General features: G+C 46.7%; 2 protein-coding genes and 1 long non-coding RNA gene across 3 annotated transcripts; 2 read left to right on the top strand and 1 right to left on the bottom strand.

The window, feature by feature from the left end:
* Positions 1 to 1,431: 1,431 nt before the first annotated feature.
* Positions 1,432 to 4,318, bottom strand: LOC142899196 (cilium assembly protein DZIP1-like). The gene has a single exon (XM_076042680.1). The coding sequence runs from the start codon at positions 3,849 to 3,851 to the stop codon at positions 1,890 to 1,892; it is 1,962 nt and encodes a 653-aa protein (XP_075898795.1). The 5' UTR covers positions 3,852 to 4,318; the 3' UTR covers positions 1,432 to 1,889.
* A 1,173-nt stretch (positions 4,319 to 5,491) lies between these two features.
* LOC142899199 (uncharacterized) lies at positions 5,492 to 8,110 on the top strand. The gene is made up of 2 exons (XR_012928704.1): positions 5,492 to 5,742; positions 8,021 to 8,110. It is a non-coding gene; the product is annotated as an uncharacterized LOC142899199 (long non-coding RNA).
* A 223-nt stretch (positions 8,111 to 8,333) lies between these two features.
* cracr2aa (calcium release activated channel regulator 2Aa) lies at positions 8,334 to 18,472 on the top strand. Its single transcript, XM_076042679.1, has 17 exons — positions 8,334 to 8,419; positions 10,365 to 10,476; positions 10,606 to 10,798; positions 12,016 to 12,162; positions 12,652 to 12,742; positions 12,911 to 13,006; positions 13,119 to 13,306; positions 13,579 to 13,650; positions 14,154 to 14,199; positions 14,300 to 14,379; positions 14,629 to 14,959; positions 15,074 to 15,206; positions 15,563 to 15,644; positions 15,816 to 15,930; positions 16,631 to 16,735; positions 16,915 to 16,991; positions 17,201 to 18,472. The coding sequence occupies exons 1-17, from the start codon at positions 8,339 to 8,341 to the stop codon at positions 17,286 to 17,288; spliced, it is 2,037 nt and encodes a 678-aa protein (XP_075898794.1). The 5' UTR covers positions 8,334 to 8,338; the 3' UTR covers positions 17,289 to 18,472.
* The last annotated feature ends 1,271 nt before the right edge of the window (positions 18,473 to 19,743 follow it).

Raw genomic sequence — 19,743 nt, 5'->3', positions numbered from 1 at the left:
GCGCAGACAAACAGTGACGAAGCACGAGGCCCTGGCGTCGGACACAAGAACTGCCCTCGCTCGCATGCCCAGCCACTGGCGTAGCCGCGATCACAGCCGCTAGCGTGATCCCAGTGGAGCAGACGGAACGCTAGACCGACGGCGCAGACTGACTCCAAGGCTCCAACCGCACAACAGAGCCCTCAGTGAGATACAGAGCGAGAGTGATGATCTCCCAAGGCTGATGTCAGTCCTTCCAAGGCCTTAAACCGGGGCAGTGTGGTGACACGACGTATCGTCACTCTGCCTTTCCCTTTCTTCTGTTTTTTTATTTTATTTTATTTATTTTTGCCTCTATGACTCCCAGAGGACTGTAGCTAAGGGCTAAAATGTGTCTTTATATGCATATATTGGATACGGCCCCTTTAAACCAAGTTTTCGAAGTAAGGCAATGTTGATTTGTCATATTTAAGAGTAAGGATAATATACACGTACAGTATATATGTCTAAGCACATTTAACTTCAACATAATTGACAAAATGGCAGTTTGTATGCTACAATTGCTGTATAGGTCCCGCACTGGAGTATCAAGGCCTGAACGTCTACTTATCAGTGCGTGAAGTTTGGAAACAAGGCACAAGTTGCCGGGGAGATTTTTCACAACCTCTGGACTGCCGTTCAAGGGAGCGGACACTTTTCACGGTACATCAGAAGAATATAGGCCCATAGAGACCGAGTTGTTATGCAGCTACGTCTGAGCTCATCTCTGCACCATTTATTACAGTGCATCTGTCCAGTTGCGCTGCGTGTAAACAGGGGGTTGGAAGGACACGCACAAGTTTCCAACGCCATAGTGAAAAACAGGTGGAGTTTTTTTTTTTTTTTTTTGATTTAGTGGTGTGAACTTCTCACATGTCCTAAGATGCCCTCACCTGAGGTCTGTTGGTATTGCAACTGCGGGCTGCCAAACACTTCTGGTGGGAGAAATAAAAGGAAAAGAATTGTGGGGGGGGCATTTTATTTATTTCTGACTTTATTTTTGATGAGCTGCATTATAAAAATGTAATTTAAAAATGACCAATGAAAAATGAATTAAATTATTTATTCATCCCTCCAATATGTAAAGTTTAATTTGTTCTGACGTCAAGTCTATTTATTATGCCATCTGTGCCTGCTGACGTGAAGGTAAATCGCATTGGATTTATTATGCAATCACTGTCGAGACAAACCAATACTATTTGGTTCCAAGTTTCACAAACGCTGCACTATACATTGCATCTGAAGAACGTTTGACGGAGCAAAAGAAACTAGATGGTGTGTCGCCATCTAGCGGTGGTAGCATGCATTGCCACGTGATTTCACAGAAAAAGAAATAATATATATATATATATATATACATACAGCTGAGACAACAGTCAAGTTAGAAAATCATTTGGGGCCCTTAAAAAAAAATTTCAGTACTTTAATTTCAAAACAACATTAAGTTGAAACAATTATTGGTAAAATCAAGCAAAACATGAGTACTTTCACAGAGTTGCTTACTTTCACAAGACCGCAACAGATTATTTATGAACAGATACCAGTTAAAGTGACAGTGTGCAGATATCTATGCCCTCAAGGTAGCTATGCTTTGCTTGAGATAAAGCAAATTTGCTTAAAAACAAGAAAGTGATAAAGCATGCAGTACACTATAGGCTCATGTTCTCAGTGCATCAACACGACTTGTTATGGCATCGCAACCATTAACCTGAGGCACCAGCCCAAAGAACTTGGCAGACTAACTTCTTTTTTTTTTTTTAATTCTCTGCTGTCTTTGATCTCTTTACCAAAGCTCTGCAAATCTTTTGTCACTCTGGGCTTCTCTCGTCTTACTCTTCTGCAGTGAGCTGACCTTTGCCTGGCCATCGTGGTCATTTCTCTCCTTTCGTTACGGCTATCCTGGTCACGCCGCGCGCTGACCTCCAGGCCGGCTCAGGGTGAGAGAAGATCGACTGCCCGGCTGCAGCCTCGGTGGCCGTGGCCGAAGTGCACTTGCTTGCTTTCCTATGGGCTCGCGTGGCCTTGCCTTGTTTGGACTGCAACAGTTGACGAGTGTTTTCATATTGGGGGAAACGCTCCAAGAAATGGGCCCCTTTCTTTTCGGATTCGTCGTCTGAGCTGAAAAGAGATGTCTTAGGTTTCGGCTTTACTCTTGGGTTCGGCGGCGCAGTCTTTGAGCGGATGGCTGCTGGCTCACTCGCTACGTGAGAGGCTGTGGCGGACGGGCTGCTGTGCGGAGGGCCTCTTCTCTGACAGAACAGCTTGTGCTCGACGAGGCTCGCGATCGTCTCCCTGTGGCGCCAGGTCTCAGGTTTACCCTTCGCAAAGCTTTTCCTTTTTGACTGCACCTTGGCCAGAAGGGAAGTTAACTCTTTGCTTTTCAGACCTCTCTGTTCAGGATCAACTCTGAGGTTGGACAGCTTCTTGATAACAGCGTGTTCCATCTCTTTTCGGATATCCTTCCTGACTCTGCCGATGCTTTTCACACCACTCGAGACTGCTATCTTTTTCTTGGGTGCCGGCTCTGGCTCCGGCTCCGGCTCCGGCTTCCTCGCCTTTGGCTTTTTCTCAGATAAACATCTGGTGTCAACCCCATGCAGAGCCTTTTTCGGTACAAGCTCAGGAACTTCAGCGCTGTCGCTTGGGACCGCCGGTGCCAGTACAGCTCGTGCGGGTGGACTTGAAGACATTCTTCTTAGCTGCTTCTCCTGAGCCCTGAGGATCCTCTCCTTTTCCTGCAGCTCCCTCTCCATCTCCTGCTGAAGTCTCTGGTTGTGCTCCTGTTTATCAGAAACCGACAACTGCATAGTGATGAGCTGGAAAAGCAGATTCTTCTCGGACTCATGGTGACTCTCGATATCCCGTAATCTGGATTCCCATTTCTTATCGCGATCTTCAATCTCTTGTTCCAGTTTTTCCAATACTCGTGCCTGCGACTCAGAGCTGTCCAGATCCCTTTCTGCCTGTGACTTACCGGCAGACTCTTCAGTCATGGGCTGATCCTGCCTCGCGCCAATACAAAGTTGCAACTTGTGGTGAAGAAATTCCATCTCCCTGTGAAAATGATCCCTGCTGTCTTCCAACTTCCTGTCCGCGCACGCCACATCCGCCTTCAAGTGGCCGATTTCTCGGAGCAAGTCTTTGTACACGGACCGCTGCTCACTTTCCTGAGATCTTTTGCTCTGCAATTGCTGCTGCTGAAGAATCTGATCCTTGAGGAGGCTGATCTCCAACTTCAGGCTCTCCACCTGGGATGTCTTCTCGCCGCCGACACAATGCTGGGTCCCGCGCTCATCGGGGTGCCGACGCTCCATGTGACGCTGAAGATAGGTGGGATTGCAGAAGAATTTATCACAGTGCGGACATTTTGGATAGCTGTGGACACTCGGCGCGAGCATGGATTGCTGATGTGTGCGGATGACGTTCTTCCTCTGCTTGAGCTCAGTGGCCAAGGCATTCACCTTCTCCTCCTGCTTCTTCTGCTGAGCCAGCAGCTGCTTGCGCTCTCTGCTGGCGGCCGTCAGACTCTCCTCAGCCTCCTGCAGGCTGAGGGTGAGGAACTCCTGACAGTGGAGGAGCCACTCCACTGTCAGCTGGGCCAGTTGGAAGAGCTTGACCAGGGACGGGTCCACGGGGCTGCGACACCTCTGACACCGTTCGTCATCCAAACAGCAAAACGTGACGACTTTAATGTGCTCCTGGAGAGTATCCACATCCATGTGGTTCATGACCAGGTCAATGTCCACCGCACTGATCCGCCGCCAGTCCACATTCTCCCTGCGCAGTTGGAATTTGAAAGGGTGAACCGCAGCAGCACTGCCGGGAAGAGTCATGTCTGCAGCAGGCACATTTAGTGCAGGTTTTGGTTGTTAATATGTGTTTCTGACTACATGATGAAATCACTTATTTGAAGAACCTGGACATTCACTCCTCACTGGATTTGGATTTTGAATACAGAGGGAATTGTGGAGTTTGGTGACCACAAGCCATTTTAGCCTAAAATTGGATGGGGTTCTGTTGTTCAAAATGATTTTTTTTTTACCAGCTGATGACTTTGCATTAAATCATCGTTAGGGTCCTCTTGGGAAGATTTGTTACAACAACACTCATTTAGAGTTGATGCCTCGTAAAAATGTCCCTAAATACTAGTTGGAGAACTGGGGGGGAAAATGTGTCTGAAAGTTGAAGCTCCTCCAAGCTTGCATTATAAATGTGCTGCTTGCTCCGAGGTTATTATTTCAAGAAAAATAGAGAGTCTTAAAAATAGGTTCAACAAAAAAGAAATGAGTGGGTGGTAGCGAGAAACAGACTTGTGGCTGTGTGCATGAAAAAATAGTGGCAGGCACAAACCTTTTCTGCATTAAGGCAGGTATAACATTCTAGAATTAAACATCACAAGAAGGAACACATTAGAGTAGAAGAGAACACAGTCACTTTAGAAGCTCAGCAAAACAAAAAAGGCCTTTGCGGTAAATCATCATCAGCAGACTCTTGCTTCCCCAAAAGTTTTAGAAATGCCCTACAACCTCTTACCCAGACAACAGCAGTCAGAAAGTAACAACCTTTTTGCACACTGCCCAGTGTGAATGCACTTTGTAAAGAATAAAATAGCTGCTTTATCGTCATTTAACATTTCACATCGATTCAGCAGCAGACCACTGTGCTTAAGGTGAAATTACACTGCCCAAACACTCCTGATTCTGTGGAACCACCTCCCAGAGAGCAACAGGGTGACGGTGCCGTGGGCTCTGGTCGCACAGTGTTTATGTGCAATATCCCGGACGGAAGGAAGAGAAGCCCGAGTGACCTTCTCCACAGTTTTCACCACGCTTTCCCAATTTGAGGCCGTGCAGCTACCCCAAACAGATGGAGTTGCCACCCATCATCGCACTTTCTGGTCCACACCGGAAGTGCAAACGCCGCTTTCTTTGATGTCTGTAATCCATGAACTGATGGAGTGAAAAAATATCAAGCACGAAGGACAGAGGAGGGCACGTAGGAGCCAAGTGTCCCAAGTGTTTCCCTCACTTATCCATCCATCCATTTTCAATACCCGCTGCTTGCCGAGCTCAGGTTCACAGGGGGGGTCAGCTGTCATAGGGCAAAGGCAGGGTGACACCCTGGACAAGTTGCCAGTGCATCACAGGGCCACATAGAGACAAACAGCCATTCACACATACACAACTATGGAGAATTTTGAGTTTCCAACTCATCTCACACATTCATGTTTCTGGTAGAAAACCAGAGTACCTGGATAGAACCCACACAGACAGGGCGAGAACATGCAAACTCCACACAGAAAGGTTCCAGGCCCAGAATGGACCCCACAATCTTCTTGTTGTGACGCAGCAGCGCTAACTAATGCGCCACCGTGTCGACCTCCCCTCACTTTTCTCCTCTTTAATTTGGTTTTGGTCAGGTAGCACTAAAATTCCGGTAACCCTTGAAATGCCCTGTTCAAAAGGTTAAAAACAAAAAACAAAAAAAAACACTCAGTTCACACAAGGCGGTTTTGTCTGTGGCCCACCTCAGCCCTCCCATGAAGAGACAGCCGCAGCCTCAAGTTTCCACTTCCTTGTTACCGTTGCCAAGGCTCGAACTTGCTGTAAGCACCGCCCACCCGGTTTACGCCGTCACTTGTCCGTCAGTCAGAACAGAAGCGGGCGCCGCTGGCCGAGTTAACGAGCACCTCCGACCTGGAAGTCACTGTTCATTCATAGAAAGGTGAGTAACTTTATTCACTAGTCAGCCAAGCCAAACAGCCGAAGCCGGGTTAGCCGAATCTACCCCCGCCTCGCCGTGTCACAGCTGCACACGTCGCCCGCAGCCTCACGTTGCACCTGATGGGAACGTCGTCGTCGTCGTCGTCTGAGTTCAAGAGACAAAAGTTTATTTAGCGCACAGAAAACTCTCAAGACAGCAGCTTCACGACAAGTATGACTCTTCTTCTTCTTCTTCTTCTTCTTCTTCTTCTTCTTTTGATTCGACAGGCCACAGTTGCGCGCGGTTAAGGAAGTGTTGACATTGTTCAACGTGTCTCTCTTTGTCGAAGTTGCGCTTCGGATTGTGATCGTTGTCTCTCTCCAGGAAGTCGAGTCATTTACGCGAAAGGCGCCTCGACCTCGCGTGCCATCAGTGTTGTCAGGCTGTTCACGACAGAGACGCTGAACCTGCTCCGTTGAAACTTCATTACTAGTTTTTCAACACTCCCATTGTGTTGTTGTTATTCAATCCACATCTTCTTTCGCCTTTACAAAGTGTTTACAGTGTGTGTTTTGAACACACAAACCTCATTTGTTTGTTTTCTTCTATCACAGCACAAATGTTAAGCTGTACTTTACTTTTTGTTTGTTTGTTTGTTTGTTTGGAGTTATATTGCACGTTGACTAGAGTGACAAGTCGGAAAGTTTAAATCCGGTGTGGCCGTAACCGTCAAACCGCAAGCAAAAATGTGGGACGTGTAATGTCTTAAACATTTCACCGACATCCCGCTTGCAGCGTCGCCTCACCTCAGTCAGTGCAAGTAGGGGGGGAAGGCAACTCATGTCATCACACTTTATCTCACTTGCTTGCACGAGGGTCTTTCTCAGTAAATGGCTCAGCCACCTGTGGCTCAATTCGAGCAATTACTCATTTACCCTCTTGTTTTGTGAAACTTTGCTTGTGTGTGTCTTGTTTTGGCGAAGCTTGAACTCTTCATCAGTGAAGGCAACTTCATGTACGCGAAGCAGTTGAGAATAAAAAGCGAGATAGATTCAGTTTTATTAACTGCGCTTATCATTTACTGCAGCTCGGCGGTGTTTTGAAAATGTGATGTAACCTCGTCAGATAGGAACTCTTAACTTTTCCATCCTCCATCCCTCGTCTGTACGTCCTCCATCGCTGGCCACCTGCCTCAGTTGGCGACTTTATCAGCGGCGCCATAAAGTGTCTCATGGCCAAGAGGATGTTCTTCGGTTATTGTGTGCGTATTGTAAATATTATATCATGTGCCTGCGGGTCAAAAAAACACTGCGCTTTCGTGCTCTTTCCAAACACCAAGCCACCTTAGTTCTCTTTCTTGTTTCCTCTCTGGCGCGTGAGGTCAGCGTGTTGCTCTTCTTGTGGGTTTGCTGGGTTGTTGTTGTTTTTTTGTTCTTTTTATCCCTCCTCGTGAGTTCAGTCATGCCGGCTGACGAGCGCGTCAGCCGCAGTTTTCAAACGTAAAATATCAGCTTTTTGTGTGTGTGTGTGTGTGTGTGTGTGTGTGTGTGTGTGTGTGTGTGTGTGTGTGTGTGTGTGTGTGTGTGTGTGTGTGTGTGTGTGTGTGTGTGTGTGTGTTGACGTGCGTAGAACCGGACTTGCGGTGTTCGTTTTGCGGGATCGACCCAGACTGCCCTCCACAGCCGCTCTTCCAAACCGCTGCACAGAAAGCTCACAAAGTGACTGACGCAAGTCAATGTTTCCCAGGATGGCAAGACATTCGCCTTCATTCCACAACTTCTCTCTCCGCTTTGGTTTGACTCATCGTAATGTCAACCTCCCAAGGCAAAGGCCATCAGGCATGCATGAAATAGAGTGAAGAGCAGTTGTTGTTGAGTGAAGCATGAGCGAGTGTGTAAAATGTCACCGGGTTCTAAAATTTTTGTTATTTTCCATTCATGAAATAAATGAATGCTCGTGAAATTAAGCAGACAAAGACTACGGTCATTCATTGAAATATTGGTGTACAGAATCAAAACCTAGCGTGTTTCTGTGATGTCATTCATGTGATTATATCCATCTATCCATCTATCCATCTATCTATCTATCTATCCATCTTTTTATCTATCCATCTATTTATCTATCCATCTATCCATCTATTTATCTATCCATCTATCCATCTATCTATCCATCCATCTATCTATCCATCTATCCATCTATCCATCTATCTATCCATCTATCCATCTATCCATCTATCTATGAACTCCCGGGAAATCTCTCTCCACTCAAACTGAAGACTCTCCTCCCGTCCCTCTCCCAGGTTTTTATCGACTTTGCTACACGGGAGGTTGCTAAGAGATGACAACATGTGACATCGGCGATGAGCCTCTGATGCGGAGCGGCGCTGAAACTCCATTCAATTTTCCCCGGACGCTCCTCTCCCCCGGCTGCTCCGACTGAACCTGGCACATGTGGTTCTCGTAGCGACGGACTCGCGAGAGGCATGGCAGCTTCGTCCGCCGCCCGTGCCGCCAACCGCCGTAGCGGCGGCGGCGGCGGCGGCGGCTGCGAGGGCGGCACCGCGGTGCCCCGAGCGGCGCAGCAGAGCCGAGAGGGCGGCAGTGGCGAGAGCCTGGACATGGGACCTGCCACCGTCCTGGAGTTCTTCCGAATGTGCGACGTTGAGAACAAAGGCTTCATCACCCAGCGGGACATGCAGGTGAGGTCGCAGGTGCGAGCGGGGGGGGGGTGAGTGCTGGAGTTAAAGCTGCGTGTAAAGAGTTGAGCCAAAGATTTTAAAGAACCACTGGAATAATCAAGCTGCTCACTCTACGAGGTCGAGGCGTAAATGAGGCTTCCGGGAGGCATCGCCTGCAAAGCCACTTGATGTAATTTTATGCTTTCCAGCTTCGCCGCGGCGGCGGGGAAGCTTTGTCTTGCGGCTCCTCCGCTGGCATTGTGGTGCAGATTCACCTGCCCCTCACCTTTTCATGTCAGACAGCCCTTTGATGGAGCACTCGGCGGCCCGCTCGGCGGCATAAATACAAAGAGGGGAGCTTTGATCACGCGTTTACGGTAATGGATGGGAAGGCAGAGTGCAGCGAGCCGAGGGAGCGTTTCATTGGCTGCGGCCCGCGCTTAAAATAATATCTTTATACGCGTTGTCCGTCGTCGCCCGGCGTGCTCAAGGTGTTATGCCTCGCCCCAAATTATTTCAAACAGTTTTGTTTTTTTTTTGTTTTTTTTTTTTGTTTTTTTTTTTCACAAGCCAAGAGGACGTTTGTCACTGCTAACGCAGCAGTAGCGTTACAGCCCGGACTGTTTGCTGACACCAGCGATGTGGTCGGCCCTGATAACACACTTTTACAAGAACAGCTGATAATCTTACGCCGGCTCTCCCTCTGCTCTGCTCTGCTCTGGGATTCTAAGGGTGACCTCGGTCAACATTTTGCAGCAGTGCAAACACAAGCTGCTGGCAGCGATGCGGTCGAGTCGGGTCGGCTTTCTCTGCAGAGCCGTCCAGCGGCGGTGTCACGACTGACACATCGCACTGTGACGTGCGTTTTGTTTTCCTGCGGGGAAAAAAAGTATCGCAGTCGACTCGAATGCAGCCGTTGTTACTGTTGGTAAGTTCAACTGGTGAACTGAGCTGACGCGCAGCCGGCCAGTGTTTGGCCACTGGGGTTGGCAGCTGCAGAGCGGAGATCCCATGTGTTAGAAGGCTGTTTGACTTGCTGGTGGAAAACGTCTGTCATGCCTGATTAGATAGAATTCTTTCTGTTTGGGAGTTACATCATTATGTATTTGCACAGCTGCGGGTTAATGTCATTTGATATATTGTGGTGTGTATGACTATGTCATGTATTAAATCAGCATAAACTGTTTGGTAGTGACATAAAGGTTTTTTCTTCCCCCCCCCCTCAAAATTAGCAGAAAAAGAAGCAATGCATTATTTCTTTCTCAGCTACTCAGTCTCGTAAAACACAGAAGTTTCCTCCAGTCTGGCATGAGTATATGCCCCCCCCCAAAAAAAAACTGTTATTATTATGTGTCTGTTTTTTTTTCAACAATGTTTCTTTTTGTTAAATTCCTGCTTTTCTTTGTAGATGAGCTTTCAGGTCCAGTTGCACAAACTGCTCCTGCTGTCGGCGCTTCGGTAGATGCGACCCTTGCGACAAGTAGACAGTTCTGCCACTGTGTTCCGGTCAAGTGAAGAATGTTTTTCTAATCCCAGCAGATAAAGACAGGCTTGCACACGGGCACCGATCAGAATGCCATCAGCTTTTTTTTTTTCTTTTTCTTAGCAACATTTGGACCAAAGTGTCTTTTGAAACTGCAGGCCGATGGTGGATCAGAGACGTCGCTTGCAAAACCACCGCCGCTACCAGGCTTTGCTTTGCTGAACGCAATTCAACTCCTCGGAGCGGTAATGAGGCTGAGAGAGCCACTTGGAATCTATTCGCGGGGGGGGGGGGGGGGGGGGGGGACGCTTCGTCGAGGCCGTTTTTAAAATATTGGCGGGCGGCGGCCTCGATCGCCCGTGCGTTAGTTACAGCGCTTCTTGGCGCGGCAGCGGCAGTTGTTATAGCTACGCTCTGGTTAATGTCCTGGAGGCTTTGTTTTTGGCCTCAGCAGCTGCGTTTTGTGTCTCTCTCGTTAAACAGAGGCTGAACGGCGGACTCCCCCTCAGTGCGGAGGAGTTGGAGAACGTCTTTCACACCCTCGACTCCGATGGCAACGGGTACCTCACGCTGGACGAGTTTTCCTCCGGCTTCAGTATGTCCCCCACCCACCCCCCCCGCGCTCTTTTATTTATTCCTCTCTCTCCGTCTGCAGCGACGACGCTCGCATCGATCGCGCGCCCGAGCTGGCAATCGTTGCATTTCTCGCACTTCTTCTTCCCAGGTGAATTTTTATTCGGCCAGAGGAGTTGCGCGGCCGAGGCCGACATGGGGGAGGGGACCTCCGGCGAAAGCCCGGCGGAGGTCTTGTACCAGAGCCAGTGGGAGGAGAGCCTGGCCAGAGGTGACGAGGACGAGGAGAGGCGACACTTTGCCATGCTGATGGAGAGCCTGGGAGGCAACAGCGTGTTTGAGGAGTGAGTACTCACTGCGTGTGTGTGTGTGTGTGTGTGTGTGTGTGTCTTTGCGATGTGGGGCCATAGCAGTCCGCACTTGGCGGCGCAGCCTGGGACTGTCGTCACCTGTGTAAACCCGACCCGAGCTTGACGTTGTTTTTTTCCAGTCTCATGCAAAGCTGTCCCTCGTTGTACTCGACGCTACTGTACGCCAGGCAGCCTGTCCGGAACTGTTTGATTACGTGCGACACAAGACGCTAATATTCCTGAATGACTTTATCAAGACTCAGCCCGAGCCCCGTAACTGTTTGAACAGAGCTCTGCTAGACTGGCTGGGTTTGGCTGACTGGACTCACCTTTGACAAACAGCCTCAGCAGCGTCACTCACAGTAAACCTTGGCTGAGGTGGATCCCTGAGACTTTGTTGCCAAAACTAAACGGACTGGAGGCAGATCTAATGTCATCATGCAATGGACAGCTGCTACGCATTAGTAATTACTGCCTTCTCACAGTGGACGCGTATCCATTCAGTGATGTAACTGCACTTCACCTCGTTCACTACACTCAACAGAAACATTGCCCTGTTATCTTTTAGAAACAAATGAAAATTGCAAAGAATTTGCTCAACATTTTATTGTAAATGTACTAATCGATTATAACAGCAGCAGGGCATCAGAGAGAAGTCTTGGCCACGTGGAGGAGTCGGAAGACTAATTTATTATGGAAACAAATCTCAATCAGTTGTTGCTTACAGCAGTCCACACTGTGCTTTGTGCCGTCGCAGTGAATATGAACGCACTGCGATGAGAATAACAGCATAGGAGGCTGATATTCACTCACTCTTGCTGTCGCATTGCCCGCTGTTAAATTATCAGTAAAATGAAGAGTCAAACATACTTGATACAAGCTGATAAAAATAACTCCTCTTCAAAAGCGGCCGCACAGTTGCTGCACCGTTGCTGAAAAAACCCCACGAGTGCTTCACCTCAGTCTTACTGTGAATATGATAACTACTGTAGTTGCTTTGAAAGTGTCATTGTCGAGTCGTTGCCAGGCCAGACTTCGCACTCGCGTCCTTGCAGGATGCTTATTGTTGGTCTCCTTGAAAAGGCAGATTCTTGTAATACTGCAGGACGAAGGGAGCAAATGTGATAGAAAAATTATCATTATTATTATTGCTGTTGTTGTTTGTTTTTTGATTGTTTTTTTTAACCCACCTGTTGCGTCTGACCCGTCAGTCCGGCTGAGGTGCGCAGTCTGTGGGCCCAGCTGCGGCGGGATGAGCCGCACCTCCTGTCTAATTTCGAGGACTTCCTGGCCAGGGTGACGTCTCAGATCATCGAGGCCAACGAGGAGAAGAGCGAGATGGAGAGCGCCCTGAAAAGGTCCGGGGGGGGGGGGGGGTTACCTTAATGGCCGATCACTCCAACAAAGCAGCACAATCTCATTTATTTGCTTTGTGTCGTTGAACGTTGACTACTGTTGATTGTTTTTTTTTGTTTTTTTTCTAGTTTTAATTTTCCTTAGAGCTTTTACAGCGCTCGTAAAACAAATGTTTGTTCCGGGATTCCCATTAGTTCAATCTTTACAGCGGACACTTGAGTGGGAGGACAGATAAGGAATAAGCAGCTCTGACCTTTGACATGGCCATGTTTCTGCGTAGCGTTCACTCAGAAGTACGAAAGAGGATTGGAGCCGCACGAAATTTCGTCTTTGTTACGTCAACTTTGTTCTCGAAATTTCCACTTTATTCTCAAATTTGAAAACTCGGAAAACTCGGCCCTCATCCTCTTCCGTGCTGGAGTGCCGTGTGGCTGTTCAATTCATTCATGTCGGCTGAATTAAAAAATGACTTGATCTTTCTCTCCCGACAGAAAAGCGGCGACGCACGATTTCGAGATCCAGCATCTGTACGAGGAAATGGAGCAGCAGATAAAAAAAGAAAAAGACAAAATTGTCCTGCAGGTAAGGTTTTGACGATATTATACTATACTGTATTATTTAAACATTGTCTCTGGCCCCACTAAATTAAAAAAAAAAAAAAGATCTTGTTAATTGTGCAAAAACTTACAAGGATGTCTCCCGTTTGATTCTTCTCTTTTTTTTTCTTCTCCGTGTGTTCTTCCACTTCAGGACTATGAGCGTTTTGTGTCTCGCAGTCAGGACATGGAGCTGCAGCTGTCCAGTAAGGAGAAGGAGCTGGAGCAGCTCTTCCAGAAGCAGAGGAGGGTGAGGCGCAGGTCGAGAAATCACGCCGCAGAATGACCTTGAAACCGGAAACGGGAGCATCAATCAGCTCCCCGGCTCCCCTCTTCCTTTCTGACCGCTTCTCCGTCCCCAGCTGGAGCAGCAGTGCCAGACGCTCCACGGCGAGCAGCACGTCACCAAGGTGGAGAACGTCAAGCTGAAGCAGACCAACGACGAGCTGGTGAGCGAGCTGGAGCAGACCAGCCAGGAGCTGCTGCTGGCCCAGGAGCAGCTGAGCGTGCTGCAGGGGCAGTCGTCACGGCTGCACGAGGACAAGGAGATGTGAGTGTGAGGCTGGCCGCTTAGCGTCTCGACCGCAAGTGACGAGAGTTCAGCGGCGTGGTGGATTGTGGAGCACAGTGTGATAGTTGATGATCAGACTACTGTCCTGCATTCACTTTAAAGAGTTGTTTCAATGGTAGCGCAGACTCCTCGTGTTTCACGGAACATTTCGCACCCAAATTCACATTTATCGCCGTGTCGTAGGCTTTCATTTTCAATAAGGTCCTGCACTGGACTGAAATACAGTAAAAAGGGTGTTTTTTCGGGTTCAGGGAAATCTACCGACTGACCGAGGGACTCCAGCGAGAGCGAGCGGCTCTTCTGAAGCAGGTGGACCTCCTGAGGTAGGAACAACACAAAGCTTGAGTTCTAACCGCGGGAACAGGAGAGGAATGTGAGGCGCGCACACACACACACACACAAGCACACAAAGGATCCTCTTGTTTGGCTTTCCAACTGTCAGTCACTGCTGTTAATAGAAAGTAGCAGCAATTTTACCTTTCCTGTCCTCATTTGTTCTCTTTCGATCTCAGATGCAACAATCAATTATTAGTGAATCAAAGTCATCTTTTTTGTGCTATGCTACATCATTGTGTAATAAACACCGAAGATCACAATTAATGACATTTTCCTGAGATTCTATTTTAATATTTAATCATTCATGCACTTTTAAATGTCAAAAATATCACCATCAAAACAAAAGAAAAATTGTCATTTGACATACTGACATTTGACAAGTTTTGACTTTGGCCCCAAAGGCAACATTATGGATAGATTTTTCTTTTGAAACACACTATTGTTCATCATGCTGTTGTTGATTTGTTTAATTCATCTTTGTTGCAACCAGGGAAATGAACAAAAACCTCCGGGATGAGAAGGACATGTGTTTTCAGGTTGGCCGTCTTCCTGAACCGATCACCGCTGTCTCAAACCACTGTCCTGCTGTTGAAATCTCAATGTAGTTTAAAAAAAAATGTTTTGTTTTTTTAACAGGCGCCTAATCAAACACAGAGTTTGAAGCGGAGGCCTTTGATAGGCACTGCCAGCTACAGAAACTCAAGTGTCTTCAAAAGGTAACTCCTTAATTACTCATTGAATAATAATAATAATTTTAAACTTATTTTGTATGTTTGGAGGAAAACACAGAAATTGACTGTGTTTCATAGAAAAATGAAAAATGAAAATAGAAAATGTGACCAAAAAATGGAAAGATAAACTGATGAAAGAATATAAAAAAGCCAAAACCTATAGCATGAAGTAAAATCATCAAAAACAAAAAGTGCCCTTTCTCATGTGTATATGTTTATAATGTTTGTCTGCAGTGAGGATGAGGAGGATCAGAGCAACCTCACCTCCGCGAAGCCCCAGCCGGCCCCCCCGCCGACCAGAGGTCACCTCCGGAGGATCATCTCCATCGAGGAGGACCACCTGCCGCACCTGCTCCACAGCAGCAGCCAGGCCCAGAGCCCGCTGGAGGAGTGCAGCGAGGCGGACGAGGGCCTGGACAGCGAGGAAGACATAGACCTGGTGATGAGCGACATCTGCCCGCGGGCCTCGGCCGCCACCACCGCCGCCGCCGGGCCCAAGGCCGAGAAAACCGAGACTCCCACGTCTCAGAGGGGGCAGCCTGTGGGCATGGAGACCAGCATCAGCGTCAGTCGAGGAAACTCTCAGCACCACTGCTCACTTTATTAGGCAGAATGTTCAGTTGCTTGTCAGTTCGATGACGTTCTAACACTTTCCTTCCGAACCTGCACACTCTCTCAGGAAGAGGGCGCCGCCTCGCCGCCCGACCGCCTCTTCAAGATCGTCCTGGTGGGGAACTCCAGCGTGGGGAAGACCTCCATGCTCCGCCGCTTCTGCGACGACGCCTTCCACCCCGGCACCTCGGCGACCGTAGGTACGCATGATGACGTTCGTATTGGAAGGAACGAAGCCTTGCGCTCAGTCAGTTTTTATTGTCTGTGTCCAAAACATCAAAATACCGAAGCAAGAGTTTTCGCAACAGTAAAAAAACAACAAAAAAAAAACATCATTAGCATCATCATCATCCACTCCAAATTGCTAATAAGCAGCACAAGGATCAAGACTTTATGCAAAAAACAAAACAAAAAAAAAATCACTTAACAATAAAAAAAAAAAACTGGATTGATTTGTATGCTTGTAGATCCATTTGTAGTTTTTCTGTGTTGTAACAACATAAAAAAAAAATATAAACAGAACAAAGGGCGACTGACACTATGCTCTGTACCCTAGGCATAGACTACAGTGTTAAAACCATAACCGTGGACAACAGCCAGGTGGCGCTGCAGATGTGGGACACAGCTGGACAGGAGAGGTGAGGATCCGCTGCAGCACGTGAAGCCAAAGGAAACAAATGATTAAAGTGTCGGTGAAAACACTTCCTTCTCCTCCTCCTCCTCCTCTTTCACCCCCTTCCCTCGCTCTTCTTCCTCCTCCTCCTCTTCATCCATCATCTCATTCCCTCACCTCCCTCACCCCCCCGCAGGTATCGGAGCATCACCAAGCAGTTCTTCCGCAAGGCCGACAGCGTGATCGTGATGTACGACGTCACCTCCGAGCAGAGCTTCACGGCCGTCAGGCAGTGGCTGACGAGCGTCAAGGTCAGTAGCAAGCGATCAGAACAAACAACAAACTATGCGCTGCTCTTTTTAAAGGACAAACCTTTTCTTTTTTTCCCTCTGTAGTTTTTTTTTTTTTTTTTTTTTTTTTTTTGAAACATTTGTGAATTATTATTCAAAATCAGGGGTGGACAAACATTTTGACTGGTGGGGCCACAATGGTTTCTAAAATTTGAAAAAAAAAATGTATGGAGTGTTTTGGTGACCTACCTCATAGGAGGAAATAATATATTATTATTTGCTATTTTCTGTCTTATTGACTGTTAATATAATTTCTTCAAGTTTGACTGGCCGGATTAAAAAGCTTAAAGGCCTGCACATGGCCCCCGGGCTGTAGTTTGCCCACGCCTGAGCTATAAGGTCTGTCGGCAGCTGTGTAATACTTTCGTCTGAGATGAATAAAAGTTTGTTGGAATAATCAGATATCAAGCAAAAAGTGAAAAAGTGACCGGACACAGGCGGCACCTCCTTACTTTCTTCTTAGCAGCTGAACGCACATTGAGCTATGTGACGGGCCGGCCATGACAGGAAACCTTTCTGATGACTTTTTTTTTTTTTTTTTTTTTCTTCGCTGCTATTTTTGTTGGTCAGAGTAATTTGAGCGTTTCACTGTCTTTGCTTTCGCTTTGTCTCCGTTCGTCAATATTTTGAGCATCAGGCTCAAGCGTTCCCATTTTTGCAGGAGAGCGCCGGGGAGGACATTCCCATCATGCTTCTGGGAAACAAGACCGACAAGGACAAGGTGGAAAGACAAGTGCAGCAAGAAGTGGGCCAAAGGCTGGCAAAAGTCAGTTGCTGATGACAAAAAAAAAATGGCGTAATCATGACAAACGCATAAAGTTAGAGGAAGTTCTTGCCTCGCCTGATTTAATAGTTCTGTGTTCACCCTAACGTTCATATTTATGGCTGCATAGTAGTTCAAGCTCAGGTCGAGACACTCAAAATGATCTCCTCGCTCCCCCTCAGGACTGCCAGATGACTTTCTACGAGTGCAGCGCCTCCTCTGGACACAACGTGGCCGAGTCCATGGTTCATTTAGCGCGGTGAGCCGACTTAAACGCTGCTTTTGAACGCATCACTTTATGCAGCGGGAAAACAAATATGCGTCACATAAAACGAGTGATACAACTTTAATGCAGTAAAACTTTGGAAAAAAGAACAAAAAGGAGCACTGCTCTAAAGATAAAAGTTCTGATTAAATTATTCAGTCAGCTCTTGGGAGCTAATGCTCATGTCTGTACTCGCCCTGCAGAATTCTGAAAGAGCAGGAGGACCGAGAGAAGGAGAAGACGGTGCAGCTGGTCCACGTCCCCCAAGAAAAGAAGAGATCCTGCTGCTAACGGCTGAACAGTTCTCACACACACACTCAAAGAGTAGCACTACCCTCAAATGACACACACACTTGTGTGTGTGTGAGCACGTGTGGCCACGTGTGGCCACCACCATGGACACACCACCCTGTATGTCAGCAAAACGTCTTCTCTCTTGAGCGCCGAGAAGAACCCCACACAAAACTGTCTTCTTGCTGTCGCGTTCACACCAACGCACCGTGACGACGGCCGGTAAACACGTGCACACCCAGTTATTAATTATTTTAATAATTAGAAGCAGACAGCTCCGAGCCCAGTTGGACTTTAATTGTGATTGTTTCTGTGTCCGTAGCTCAGAGTCTGATTTATTTCGAGACATTTAGCTGTCACATCTGGGCTTTTTATGGTGTTGAGATGATGACCGGTGTCGATTATGTCAAGAACTGTGGAAATGTGCTGTTAAGCAGCTGTGCAATAAATCCTTCACTAGTGAAGCTTTGACTTTAGCTGGTTTTTAGGGCCAAGTCTGTGCTGTAACATTGTTATCGTATTATTTTTCTTAGATTGCTGGTCATTTTGGAAACAAACAAACAACAAAAAACAGCCAAATTAACATTTTTGTTAAAAAATAATAATAATACAAATGGGACTAAAGTTATTCTTAATCAACATTGTTTCTGTTATACAACTCAGTTTTTTTTATGCTGATTCTGGTCCTTTGGAAAATTGAGGCATTGATCAAATGAAGTTTACTGCAGAAAATACTTGTTTAAAGTATGTGCCAAGTATTCTTGTCAAGCTTTTGTAATTGCACTGTGGACCCCAGTGCATCACTGTCACCAATACAATGCCTTGCATATGACTTTTTATTGCACACGCGACATGTACATACATACCGAGAGCCAGGTGCATCATCAAACAAAACGATAGACCGCCATCTAGTGGATGAATTTGGCAATTGCCGTTTATTAAATCCAGACTTTGAGTTGCGCGTTCGCGTGTGGAACAACACTTTTCATATTCAATCCTCTTGACCAGATGTTAATATATAGAAAGTAACTTTTCAAAGTGTAAAAGGTTTTTAGAACACAAAAAGAAAATCTATTTTGTGTTGAGTTTTAAGCAGCCAGAACGTTTTTTATTTTTATTTTAATGTACTGTTCAATTAACGCAAGTGTTTCCTGTGAACAAATAAAATTAATATATTAACTCACCATCCGTCGTCGCTTGTTTTCGCTTCATGCTGTATTGCTGTTATTTGTACTACTGTGCGTCCTGCGGTGGCGGCAGTAACACCTTGATTGTAATTAGCGTTTATAACATGCTTGAATTATTGTCGATCATCTTCCCTTCATTTCATTGCTCTGCAGCTCTGAATGTGCTGTCGTCTCGGAGCCTCTGGGCGGTCGGTTGAGAAACCGAGGCTTTCCTTGGCTGTTAGAGGACTCGACAGTATCGTGACGCACACAGTCCACGTATTTAAGACATTTCTTTCTTGATATTCACAACCACAAAAGCAGCTTGACTGGTAAAAAAAAAAAAAAAAAAAAAGTGCCTTGTTGTCCGGAGTTTGCCTGGGAACTGAACTAAGTTGTTTTGCAGAGTCTGGAGAAGCGCAGCAACGCACCGAGCGTCGTTTCTTTTCTTACCCCGAATCGTCCCAAAATAATTCATAATCTGAGGTCAGATAGTTGTGAGGGGCTCTAAGAGGAAAATGGAGATAGCTTGGCAACTAAATACTGTGTCTTAAATTTTAAATTAGAACCACTTTTGTGTGTCTGAAAGTACAGTAAAAAAAAAAAAAAAAAAAAGCTGAAAGCAGCAGTGTACGGAGGAACCGGATACGCTTCGGCACTTGGTCAAGGCATTGAGGATGAAGGAGGAAGAGAAAGAGGAAGAGGGCTGGTCACATGTGGCCTGCGGCCGACCACCTTGGACCACGCGCTCACAGGAAGCTACAAGCACACGACTGACGGACGCAAGAAACACGTGTTACCATTCACATGACACACATTTGCAGCTACACTGGCAGAGAGTTTGTCCTTGGCTGTTTAGTCGTCCGACACCAATAAACATCCACTGATCAAAATATACCCGACTCCTAAATATACTCTACAGTGTGTAAAAAAAACAAAACAAAAAAACCTTCAAACAGATTAGCTATAATAGAGTGAAGCGGTGGAAAAATGTTTTTGTGGACGCCCCATTTTGGATTAGAATCAGTCTTAAACCTCAAAGTGAACTTTATTTTAGTCCAGTGACCCACAACCCACACACTCCCTCCTGCACGTGCACTCCACCGTCCCGGGTCAAAGCTGGATGTTCTAGAAATTATTGAAATTGTGTGTTTGTTTGTCTAATGCAGTCAAATCTTTTAAAACACACATACACACACACACACGAAAAAAAACATGTTTGCCCACAAATTTTTCAGATGATGTATAATCGTACGGTGGAATTTCTTAAAATTAGCTGTAGTGTTATT

Source organism: Nelusetta ayraudi, unplaced genomic scaffold, assembly GCF_046127955.1.
Source record: "Nelusetta ayraudi isolate G7.1 ecotype Tasmania unplaced genomic scaffold, CSIRO-AGI_Nayr_v1 ptg000071l, whole genome shotgun sequence".
NCBI classification, from domain to species: domain Eukaryota; kingdom Metazoa; phylum Chordata; class Actinopteri; order Tetraodontiformes; family Monacanthidae; genus Nelusetta; species Nelusetta ayraudi.
This window is presented reverse-complemented; position numbering and strand designations above follow the sequence as displayed.

Bases quoted from the DNA above. Each gene is read 5' to 3' on its own strand.
- cracr2aa (XM_076042679.1), top strand. From the start codon at position 8,339: ATGGGACCTGCCACCGTCCTGGAGTTCTTCCGAATGTGCGACGTTGAG. The intron at 12,743-12,910 runs GTAAGGTTTTGA...CTTCCACTTCAG, and splicing joins AAGACAAAATTGTCCTGCAG to GACTATGAGCGTTTTGTGTC. The intron at 16,992-17,200 runs GTGAGCCGACTT...CTCGCCCTGCAG, and splicing joins TCCATGGTTCATTTAGCGCG to AATTCTGAAAGAGCAGGAGG.
- LOC142899196 (XM_076042680.1), bottom strand. From the start codon at position 3,851: ATGACTCTTCCCGGCAGTGCTGCTGCGGTTCACCCTTTCAAATTCCAA.